This window comes from Oryctolagus cuniculus, chromosome 1 (assembly GCF_051225735.1).
Source record: "Oryctolagus cuniculus isolate XC-2025 breed Fujian yellow rabbit chromosome 1, ASM5122573v1, whole genome shotgun sequence".
Lineage (NCBI taxonomy): Eukaryota > Metazoa > Chordata > Mammalia > Lagomorpha > Leporidae > Oryctolagus > Oryctolagus cuniculus.
In genome coordinates this window covers 65312099-65323435 of record NC_142867.1, presented here as the reverse complement: position 1 = coordinate 65323435, position 11337 = coordinate 65312099, and the positions used below count along the sequence as shown (strand labels likewise).

General features: G+C 55.1%; 1 protein-coding gene across 5 annotated transcripts in view; it reads left to right on the top strand.

Moving 5' to 3' along the window:
* Positions 1-7541, top strand: part of C2CD3 (C2 domain containing 3 centriole elongation regulator) — a 123794-nt gene extending 116253 nt beyond the window's left edge. For 3 of the 5 annotated variants that reach the window (XM_002708510.6, XM_070075269.2, XM_089330721.1), the window contains one exon: positions 6796-7541. In XM_002708510.6, the coding sequence (XP_002708556.3) occupies positions 6796-6939 (144 nt within the window). In that variant the 3' untranslated portion in view covers positions 6940-7541. Of the gene's footprint in view, positions 1-5857; positions 6013-6795 lie in introns of all 5 variants that reach the window. The other 2 variants (XR_011389150.2, XM_089330739.1) reach the window with 2 other exon arrangements.
* Positions 7542-11337: the final 3796 nt, after the last annotated feature.

The window sequence follows — 11337 nt, the reverse complement described above, 5'->3', positions numbered from 1 at the left end:
CCCCCCCCCCTTTTTTTTTTTTAATAAGCTCAGGCAAGTTTTATTAAATAAAAATTTTGCATGGTTGATTTTTCCCCAGTCTATTCTGGCATGCTTCTAATGATAGAAGAATCACCTGGATGGGTGATAGGCATTGTGCACATCCTGCAGCATTTCCCTCACAGCCCTGATTCCGCGTTGTTATCACTGTAGTGATGGCCCCCAGTTTGGGCCAACGCAGTGTCACACTCTGTGTCTGATTCCTTCAAAGCCAGGCAGTCGGTGATGAGGAGGACCAGTTTCACAGTGCCTGCCTGATTGCGTTCAGAGTCTGCTCGCACCCCCACATGCACTTTCCACTTTTTTTTTTTTTTTTTTTTTGGCCAGGCAGAGTTAGATAGTGAGAGAGAGAGAGACAAAAAGAGAGTTATAGACAGTGAGAGAGAGACAGAAAGGTCTTCCTTCCGTGATTCACTCAACTATTTTTTTTTCAACTATTTTTTTTAAGATTTAGTTATTTTTATTTGAAAGGTAAAGTTACAGAGAGGCAGAGAGAGAGAGGTCTTCCATCCGCTGGTTCACTCCCCAGATGGCTGCAACAGCCAGAGCTGCACCAATCTGAAGCCAGGAGCTTCCTCCAGGTCCCCCACGTGGGTGCAGGGGCCCAAACACTTGTGCCATCTTCTACTGCTTTCCCAGGCCATAGCAGAGAGCCAGATCAGAAGTGCAGCAGCCAGGACTCAAACTGGCGCCCATATGGGATGCCAGAGCTGAAGGCAGAGGCTTTACCTGCTACACCACAGCACCGGCCCCACTTTCCACTCTGTGTAACCAGCTGGGGCCTAGAGTTGATGGACTCCTGAGACTTTTTTGTCATCTTTGCAGCCACCTTCCTGCCTTAAGCAGTTTGGTGGGCTGTATTACAAGTCTTCTTTTACACCTCCCCTTAAAATACACCCAGGGTTTCCATGGCATTCATGTTCCACATTACATACTCCCTGCTTATTCCCAAATAAACATCATTATTCTTTAGAGTCTCTCTGTCTCTCTTACTTAGTTTGTCACTAGCAAGTAGACACTAAAACTGAAGATAAAATTACTTAAAAGAACTCAATTGAAAAAAAAAAAAAAACTGAAATAGTGACCAGAGGATATCAGAACTTTGATTGGCTTCCTTATGGTTTATTTTAGATTTGATTTATTTAATTGTAGGTTTTATTTGGGCAGAGGCACCATAATCTCAGAGCACAGGGTCTCTGAAGGTCTTAAAAGTGTCCTGAGGCCGGCGCCGCGGCTCACTAGGCTAATCCTCCGCCTAGCGGCGCTGGCACACCGGGTTCTAGTCCCAGTCGGGGCGCCGGATTCTGTCCCGGTTGCCCCTCTTCCAGGCCAGCCCTCTGCTGTGGCCAGGGAGTGCAGTGGAGGATGGCCCAGGTGCTTGGGCCCTGCACCCCATGGGAGACCAGGAAAAGCACCTGGCTCCTGGCTCCTGCCATCGGATCAGCGCGGTGCGCCGGCCGCAGCGCGCCGACCGCGGCGGCCATTGGAGGGTGAACCAACGGCAAAGGAAGACCTTTCTCTCTGTCTCTCTCTCTCACTGTCCACTCTGCCTGTCCAAAAAAAAAATAAATAAATAAAAAATAAAAAAAAATAAAAATAAAAAGTGTCCTGACATTGCAGAATTTAAGACAAAAACAGTGATCTTCATGTTTACCCACATACTCACCGTCTCCGGCGCGCTTCCTCCCTTCTTCACACCCGGATTTCTGTTTGACACCATTTCCCGTCAGCCTCAAGAACTTCCTTCAGAATTGTACATGGTGTGGACCAACTGGTAACTGATTCTCTGAGTTATCTGAAAAATATCTTTTGCCTCCAGTTTTTAAAGATATTTTTCTCACCAGCTATATACAAGTAGAATTCTAATTTGAAATTTTTGATAATTTTTTCTTTTGACATTTTAGAAATGTCACCCCACGGCCTTCTGTCTCCCATTGTTTCTGAGAAGTGCACATCATTTTTATTAGTGTTGCCCTGAACATAACCTGCTGCCTTATCTTTGGTTTTCATCAGTTTGACTGCAGTGTTTATCGATGTGGAGGCAGGGGAGGGGAGAGGGGAGGGGGAGGGGATATAGGGCCGATCAACAGGATTAGCCATGTTCCAGTTCTTGGGTGCGGTTGTGGCTTTACACGTGTTCATTTTTATTCTTCATAACTTACCTGTGTTATAATACAGATTCGTTGGTATGTCACACAATAACATCACAAAATCATATATAATTAAAATTTGGAGAAGGATTGGATGGTGACAAGAGGGTGACACCAACTCCCTCCCCAACTTTGCTGTGAAGATGAAGTAGAGAAATAGAAGCGTGGCTGGCGCGGATCAGGGAGTGGCTGGTTTTGAGGGGTGGGGAGGAGCACATAGTTTCCTGTATGCTGATGTGATGACCCCCCCGAGAAAGGGACAAGGGGAAGTTGCAGGAGAGGGGCGAGCATAGAAAGAGCAGTCCCCCGCTTGGAGACGGCCTGGGGTCCAGAGCACATGAAGAGCCGTGGCCTTTCGAGAGGCCAGAAACCACTCTGACTGCAGCACAAAGGAAGACAGAGATGGGTGCCAGCGTAGCTAGGATTAGAGTTGGGGGCAGGGGGCGGCTTCCCCATCTGATGGGCGCTTCCCAACACCTCGGCACATTGAGTAGCTCAGAGTGCAAGGGAGGGAGAGCAGGGAAGGAGCGCTGTTCTGTGGGTGAGGACCTCACCCTTTCCGCCTCCTCCTAACGCCAACCTCGGCCCTGAAGACTGAAAGGGAGCATTTTGAGAGGATGCTGCACTGAGACGGACAGGAAGAAAAGAAGCAAACAAGAAGCAACCTGTCGTCTGGGCCTGGCCCCTGTGTGCCTGCCCCGTGTGCCTGGCAGGTCCTTACCGTGACGTGGGCACCGTCTTGTTCCTTTCCTGCCCATGTTTCTCTGCCTGCATCACAGACAAGCCCCTGCATTAGCCACAGGCATGGGGCCAGATGCTGTTAGTCATGAAGAGTGAGCGTAGGAGGCAGGAAGCAGGAGACAGGGCCAGGCATGAGTGAAAGCCCTCGGTGGTCTCGCCTCTACGTAGCCGGGCCACGGCCTTGTAGACATCACTAGGGACTGAAGGGCTCCAGGCCACCTGGGAGCTGAGAGTCAGCACACACCTGGTGCTTTATGCTGGCTCTGCCGCTGCCTCTCCGAGCTCCAGCAGTGTCTCTCTGCTCTCTGGGAAGGCGACACAGACTTCATTTGTGGCTGTTCACCCCTCTTTCCCTCCGTCAGGCAGAACCATGCAGTGATCAGGAACATGGCCTCTGGATCCAGACAGCCCAGGTTTCAAGTTCAGCTTTGTCATTTTACTACCTGTGTAACCTGGGACAAGTTACCTAAGTTTTCTTTACCTGAAAAATGGGCACAACATTAGCAGTACCTGCCTCCTAGGATTGGCTGTAGAAAACTAAGTAAGATATGGCAGTTCTTGGCACCCACCAAGGACTCTGTGAGTGTTAACTGTTGTTCTGTTTATTCCCATCATTATCAAGATGCATTCCCTCTTCTGCTGTTAGCATTTTAGTGTGTAGAAGGGACAGAGGTACTTGAGGGACAGAGATGCTAAGAGATGGGACATGATCAAAAGCTTAGAGCCAGAAGCGGTGTGCTGGGAAGTCAGGCCCTACAGGGCAGCCTGAGAGGTGTGGAGGGCAGTTCCAGGCCGGAGCAGTTGGCCATTTGCTCAGCTCAGGCCAGCGTTAGAGGTGCAGGAGTGGGAGAGCCCTGCCCAGAAGCCCATGGCCTCCTGACTTACAGCCTTGGGGCTACTTCTTTTATCCTCAAAGCCCAAAGAAGTTTTCTGTCCTTTGACTGCCCTTCCACGATCCCAAAGACATCTCAGAGATGCCCAAAACTGCTAGAGACCCAGCCTCCCACAGTCACCAGTCGGATCAGTAGGGAGCTAGATACCGTGCTGAGCCGGGGGCCCAGGCCTGGTGGCTGAGCCGCCCCTCTTGGAGCAGAAGGCAAGGTCCTGACCTATTGCTTCGTCTCTGTGAGCCACCAAGTCCCTAGCCCTCTGAAGAACCAAGAGGAGACCTCAAGGTGAAAAGGTTTCTGATATAGGCAACACTTTGGGAGGAGTTAGGTGACTAGACCGAGAGTGTACAGGAGTCAGGGAAAAGACCAGCATTGCCTGGTGCCCACGCTGGCCCCGACCATAGGTTGGCAGCTGCCTAGCCAGGAAGGGCCCATGGGCCTAGGCTCCAGTTACCAGAGCACTTTGAGGCCAAAGCTTAGGAAGGGCCAGGAGCTCTTCCAGGAATGTAACTTTAGCCCTTCCCTCGGGACTCTGGACTCCCAGCCCTCTCCTTGACAGGGCCTCGCTCTAGTCAGGCCCTTGGTTGTGCAGATGAGGCCTGGTAAGAGGCCTCCTGGCAGGGAGAGCTGGGAGGAAGGGTAGGGAGGTAACAGGTGGCAGTGACGCTCGGACCGAGTACTGAGGGTGAGAGCGCCCCAGCGCGGGGCGGGGTGGGGGGAATTGCCTCTCCAGGTGGGGCCTCTGATCGCTGTCTTGTCCCCACTTACACTGCTCCTAGCTCAGCTGCTGAGTTTGCTGCTGTCTTTAGCACCAGGAAAGTCCTAGTCCCCGCCTTAGGAGATGACTGTGGGAGGCAGCTCGGGGAGGGCAGCCGGCCAAGGAGGTGAAGGGTGAACCAGGCGGACAGCTCTGCTGAGCCCTGCTCAGTCTGGGGAGCAGCAGTGCACTGGCAAGCCCGCCCCCAGCCCCAGTCCCAGGCAGCTGTCTGCTCTGTTTTTAGTCTCTGGGAAGTTTTGCTTCTAGCTCCTCAGGTGGTGTGTATGTCACTTGAGAGCTGCTCTGGGAAAACAACACTTCAGCCCTAATCCCAGGCCAGAGGCGGGAGGTGCTGGGCCCAGTTCTGCTCAGGACCTTTTGGACCCAGCACCGTGCGCATGGGAGGGGCCTGGGGGAATCTGAGAACAGCCCCCAGCTTCATTCTGCTAGTGCACCTGGCCAGACCCGCGGTAGCGTCTGAATTGTATTTGAGCGTCACAAGGAGGAGACTAGGTAGGCAGACCAAACAAAAGGCCTCAGCGCCCGTTGGCAGGGAAGACACTGAGACCCAGAAAGACAAAGAGCCTTGGCCTTGAGAGAGTGAACCAGCTGGGGCCAGTTCTCGCCCCCAGAGAAAGCCCCAGGGATGCTGCAAAGCAGGGGAAGTGGGGACACCTGGACCCACCACCCGCTGGGAGCCTGTGGCCTGTTCAAGGGGATCTGTGTGGGGCCTAGGGTGGAGGGGCTCCACCCATTGACTGCTCTAGCAGCTTCCACACTTCTGTCTTGGACCTGGCCCAGTTGTGGTCACCTGCATTGGTCCCAGCACAGGCCCTGCAGGAGCACCCAGGCAGGAAGGAAGGGCAACACTGGTGTCTCCTGGCCTGAGGCATTATGGGAACTGGAGCTTCCCACATTTTGGAAGGGAGAACTGCAGACCCCAGCAAAGGGTAAGTTCTCTTCCCTTTGAGCCCCAGCCTGACTAGAAGACAGGGAGATGCATCTTGTGGTCCCTGCCGCAGGCTGACTGCTGAGAGCATGCCCGGGTGGCGTGTGCTCCGTAGCATTTAGGATTCTCTGTCGGCAGGGGTCCTCAAGATTGCCCCTCTTCCTGGGTGGGGAGCTGAGGCCGAGGCAGGGTAGCAGGGACGCCCGGCTCCCTCCCTCACCTCGTTCTGGCTGCTGCTCCAGGGTAGATCTCCCTGCCACCCAGAGCTTAACTCTGAGCCCTAAAGGTCAGGTGCTGAGTTCTCTTCGTTTCTATCTCCCTCACACGGTAGGCGTTGGAAATCTGTAGCTGGGAGGAATGAAGGAAAGAAGGGGCTGGTGAATTTTGCTGAGCCTGGGAGTAACTACCTGCACCTCAGTTTTCCATTAGCAGAGCTGCAGGGACCAGGAGATTGTCCCAACCTCCAGGGTCTCCACCACACCCATGGTGAGTGCCCAGGGGGTGGTGCCGCGCTCCCCATGCCCCAGCAGCGTGCAGACGCATCAGCGCGTGGGAAGTCGGGGCCAGGGAATAAGTTCCCCCAGTGCAGGCTGGGAATTCAGCGGTCTCCCCGCACTGGCCGCACTCGTCTCCTTTCAGTACTGCCCCTTCCCCTCCCAGGCCTCCCCCTCTGTATAGCTGCAAGCTCCTTCATGAGGGAGCCTGGCACTGTGTAGGCGAAAAATTAAAAGTGTTTAAAGATGGGGCAAATGGGAGTTGAGAGAATCGTGACCCGTCACCTCAAAGGCAGAATTTGTGAGCCCAAGACCGGGAGAGTTTGGTAGCAGGGCAGTGGGTCTCACATCCCCTGAACACTCCAGGAACTGCAGGGGCCCCGAGGAGAGAGTGCTGTTCACCAGCATCCTCTACCAGGAGCTGGACACGGTCCCAGCTGGGACACACGCGACCCAACTCAGGGACAATGACTTGTCTGGAGTCAGGAAGGGACAAGGCCTCACCCCATACTGCATTCTGGCAGCGACTGCCCCGCCCGCAGAGGGACAAGCAGTCTGCGCGGCCGCTCACGCCCTGGGCTATACCTGGGAGAAAGATGTATGCACCGGAACTACAGAGTCCGTCAGGGTTAAGCAGGATGTGGTGTGTTGAGTGCCGCGTGAGCCAGTTGCTCTACACAAGTATTAGCACCAGGACCCCGAGATGAGAGGGCCAAGGCCAGCCCTGTTGATGCCTCCGCCTCAGTGCTGATGGAGCCGACTTCTTCCTCTGCAGGACAAGAGTGAAGCCGCCAGAGGAGCCCTTTCCAGAAGGCCTTGTCGCCCCAGGCCCAGCTCGCTTCCTCCCAGCCTGCCTGAGGAGGAGACACGCAGGATCGCTCGGATCTTTTCTTCCCAGTGTTCCCACAAGGACTCCTAAGGCCCTCCCTCGGCCTCAGCCAGCTCTGGTTCCTTCAGGCCTGGGAAGGCCCTCAAACCGCCACCAGCCCAGTCCGTGGGTGCCTTGAGACCCATTCCCAGACTGCAGTAGAGGCCCGGCACAGCCCGGGGCACCTGCCGGGACTCCGGCTTCTTCCTCCTACAGTGAGGCAGTGGTTCTGGCGCTCACGGGGCCTACCCATCTTTTGACCAAGGGACCCTGGCAGGCGTCTTTGCAGCCAAGAACCTCCTGCCAACATCCCTGACTTAGTGGGCTGCTGACCTGAGCCCACCCCCTGCCTCAACAGGACTGGGCCCTCGGTGCCTTAAAGGTTGGGAGGGGCTGTGGATCGTGTGCTTCATGCCTGCCGAGGGAATCCTGGAGCTGCCTCCAGCTCACTTGCTTGGGGATAAGGGGGCTTTGCAGATTGAAACTGTACGCCATGTTGAATGAGTGGGAGAGGAGGGGAGACCGCCTCCTTCAGGCCTTTGTATGTGATTGTCTGAAATTCTAACCATGCTTTTAACTTATTATTTTTTTTACTTAGCTTTGAAGGTCACTGTTCCTGCCTTTGTTTGAATAAAATTCTATTAGTGTTTGTACTCTGTGCATGTTTCCTGGGTTGGCCGTTGGAACGGGGGTGCTAGGAATCCACTTGAGCTCTGACTGCTGGAGAGAAAGCTGGACAATCACACAGCCCCCTAGAAGCCCAGCTGCTGGAACAGGGGCCAGCGCCCACGAAATCTCAGAGGCCCCCCAGGGGTCAGATCAGCCCATATTAGAACGACCCCCGTAGTTCCTTTTCTGGTGCTCGAAACCTGTCAGCATCGTGGGCCGGGGCCCTCAGGACCCAGCTTGTCTCTGGGATGGTGACTCTGGCTCAGCCACACGGACCCCAAGTGCTTGAGCAGCTGCTGGAGACAAGCCCTGTGGGGAGGCCAGGAGGGGGACGCGGGTGTGCGGCGTGCAGCGGCTGGGCCAGGGGTTGCAGAGGCACTGACAAAAGGGCGTGCTTTTCATCCCCAAGCGGTGCCACTGCACTCGGGCCTCAGAGCAGCCTCTCACCTGGGCGGTCCCTTGCCCCTCTTACAGTGAAACTGAGGCTCCAGGAAGCGTGAAGTGTTTGGCCTGTGTCTGTGCAGCTGGGCGGTGGTCCCCAGAGATGTAAGGCTGCTGCAGTCAGTGATCAAAACAGCGCAGGCCGGAGGTGCTCTGAATTCAGGGAATCCCTGGGGGAACGATCAGGGCCACTTCAAACGGTCAGGGAGGGCTTCCTAGAAGAGGCCTGCCTTGGGTGGGCCCGGAGAGCTGGCCAGGTTGTGGAAAGCTATAGGGGGGAGCAGGAGGGCGCCCTGGGCCACACGCAGCTGGGGATGGAGAAGAGAGCAGCCACTGTTGATAACCCAGCTGTGTCCCCAGGGTTGTGGTCGAGATCAAGTAAGACATTTGTGAAAGTGCTTTTCCTGCACTTGGCACCCGGTGGCAGCTTAGGAAATGTCAGCCCCACCCACGCTGCTGGAGCAAACCAGTGGAGAGACAGAAGCCACAGAACTCCGTGCAGAGTGATGCAGGAACCTCGCGGAGGGGGCGGGTGCCCTTCACCCGCTTGTTGCCCTGCGTCTATTTGCCTCGGCTCCTAGGCTTCAGGCTGCCAGCCCACGCCCTCCCCGGCCAGCTCAGAGCTTTCAAGGCCACGGGCTCCACCTCCCATGGGGCTCAAGGAACCTACAGAAGGGCAGTCAAGAGGCCCACGCCTGAGGGGTGAAGCTCAGAGGAAGAACATTCCTTCCAAACCCTGCTCCAGCTCCTGTAAATAACCTGTTGGGTGTCACGGATAAGGTCACGGGAGGACACGGGCTGTGCCTGGCCCAGGCTGAGGGCTGCGTCTGATGACCCAGGCACACTAAGGGTCTGAAATCCCCCGCCCACGCTGGGGAAGAGTGTGTTACTGACCAGGACCGTACCCCAGCCTGCAGCATGGACTAAGGTTATCAGGAAGGCACTTGTTCCCAAACCACCCAGTTTCTCCCCACTTCCTGCTGAGCACTCCCTCCACAGAGACCTAGGCTGCTGCTCACCAGAAGGCTACTTGCATCCCAGCCCCTAAAAGCCAGGTCTGGCCCTGCCCTCAAGCGGCTCCCAGGTCCAAGCAAACTTAGCCCCTGCCCTTCCGGGTTTCTCCAGGGCCTTGTTTGGATTCCAGCAGTTTATCCCTCCCTTGCAAGCTCCCTGCAATTCCCCCCACCACCTCCAGGCTAGTATTTGCAGCTGGACCTCAGAATCCACCTGCTGAACTCCCCTAACCTCAGCAGCCCTAGCAGCTGTGAGCCTGGCATCAGTAACACAGCAAGGGCAGGACGTGGTCCAAGGAAGGGGACAGGTACAGCCCAAGCTACACACTAGAGCACCTGGGTTTCTGACCACTCGCCCTGTGACCATGGCTCCGGACCCAATTCCAGACATGGCCTCTACCTAATCCTCCTCTGCCCCACCCAGCTAACTCCCTTTGCTTCCCTCCCTTCTCACCTCCCCTCCCACTCTTCTCCTGGGTCGCCCGAGTCCCAGGGACCCTCTGTGTGGATGGAGCCCGTGGTTACCGTGGCAGGAATATTTCCCAGCTTGCCCCAGCCTCTTCTGGTCCCAGCAGCATGCGTGCTGCAGCTTAGCATCAGCTGGGGCCCTGCCGCCTGTCAGCTGTGTGACCTGGGAAGTCATGGCCCTCACTGAGACTTCCCTTCCCCCTTTGTAAAACAAGCATTACTTTTTATTTTTTTATTTTTATTTTTTTGCCAGGCAGAGTTAGTGAGAAAGAGAGAGACACAGAGAGAGTTATAGACAGTGAGAAGAGACAGAGAGAAAGATCTTCCTTCCATTGGTTCACTCCCCTAGTGGCCATACTTCCTCCCGGTCTCCCACGCAGGTGCAGGGACCCAAGCACTTGGGCCATCCTCCGCTGCCCTCCCGGGCCACATGCCACAGCAGAGAGCTGGACTGGAAGAGGAGCAACCAGGACAGAATCCGGCGCCCCAACCGGGACTAGAACCCGGGGTGCCAGCGCCACAGGTGGAGGATTAGCCAAGTGAGCCACGGCGCTGGCCACAGGCATTACAATTACATGGTCATCAGCAGTAAAAAGGGACGAGTACTGATGCACGGTACAACGTGCGTGAGATGGAAAGCGCTGCTCTGCTAAGGGGAGGAGGCCAGTCACAGAGAGCACCTGCTGGGTGATGCTGCTCATGGGAAATGGTCAAAACGGGCAAATCGCGCTGTGGTGCAGCCGGTTAAACCATGGCCTCAGTTGCCGGTATCCCATGTGAGCGCCAGTCCAAATCCTGGCTTCCTCCACTTTGGATCCAGCTCCCTGCTCATGCACCTAGGAAAACAGTAGGCCTCTGCTTGTGTGTGATAAACCCAAAAGAAGCTCCTGGCTCCTTGTTTCCGTGTGGCCCAGCCCCAGCCATTGTGGCCAATTGAGAATTGAACCAGTGGATGAAGACTGACCTCTCTCTCTCTTCCCCATCCCTCTCTCTCTCTCTCTAACTCTGCCTTTTAAATAAATACAGTAAAATCTCAAAAGAATGGGCAAATCTCTAGAGGCAAGAGGGAGATTCACAGTCCCCTTGGGCCGGGAGGTGGTGCCCTGGAGCTTTGGGGAGTGATGAAGACGCTGTAAAATAGATGGTGCTGTTGGCTGTAGGAGTCGAATAGAACTAAAACCCATTTGAATTTGAACACTTTAAACAGATGACTTGTCCTGCATGTGAATTACATCTCAGTAAATCTGTTTCTTGAGATCATTTAAGAGCCAGTATTGTGGCTAAGCCACTGTCAGAGTGTCTGGTTCAAGTCCTGGCTGCTCCACTTCTGATCCAGCTTCCTGCTAATGAACCTGGGAAGGCAGCAGACTGGGGAGGCCAAGATGGAGTTCTTGGCTTCTGCCTTTGGTCCAGACCTGACTGTTGTAGCCACTGGGGCAGTGAACCAGCCAATGGAAGATCCCCCGACCACCACTCTATCTCTCCCCCTTCTGACACTCTGCCTTTCAAATAAATAAACCTTTAAAAACAGTTCAGATCCTGACAGGGTTGTGAATGTATAGAACATAGCTAGCGCCTAGTGGGCATGGAGACATGACAGCTGTCATCCTTTCTGTTAGGAAGAGGCCCAGCAGAGCCCCGCCCAGCTGGTGTGGGAGGTCTGACCTTTGGCCTCAGAGGTGACAGGTCCACTCCCTCCGCCCCCCCAGCACAGAGGCAGCGCCCCCCTCACAGCCTCAGGGCCCCAGGTCCAGGGAACTGGAGCAGATGTGGACGTCACTTCCCTGTCCCCACCAGCCTGCCTCTTGTCAAGTGATCAGACTGTCACTCAGCTTCTCCGGGGTACGGTTTCAGGTCA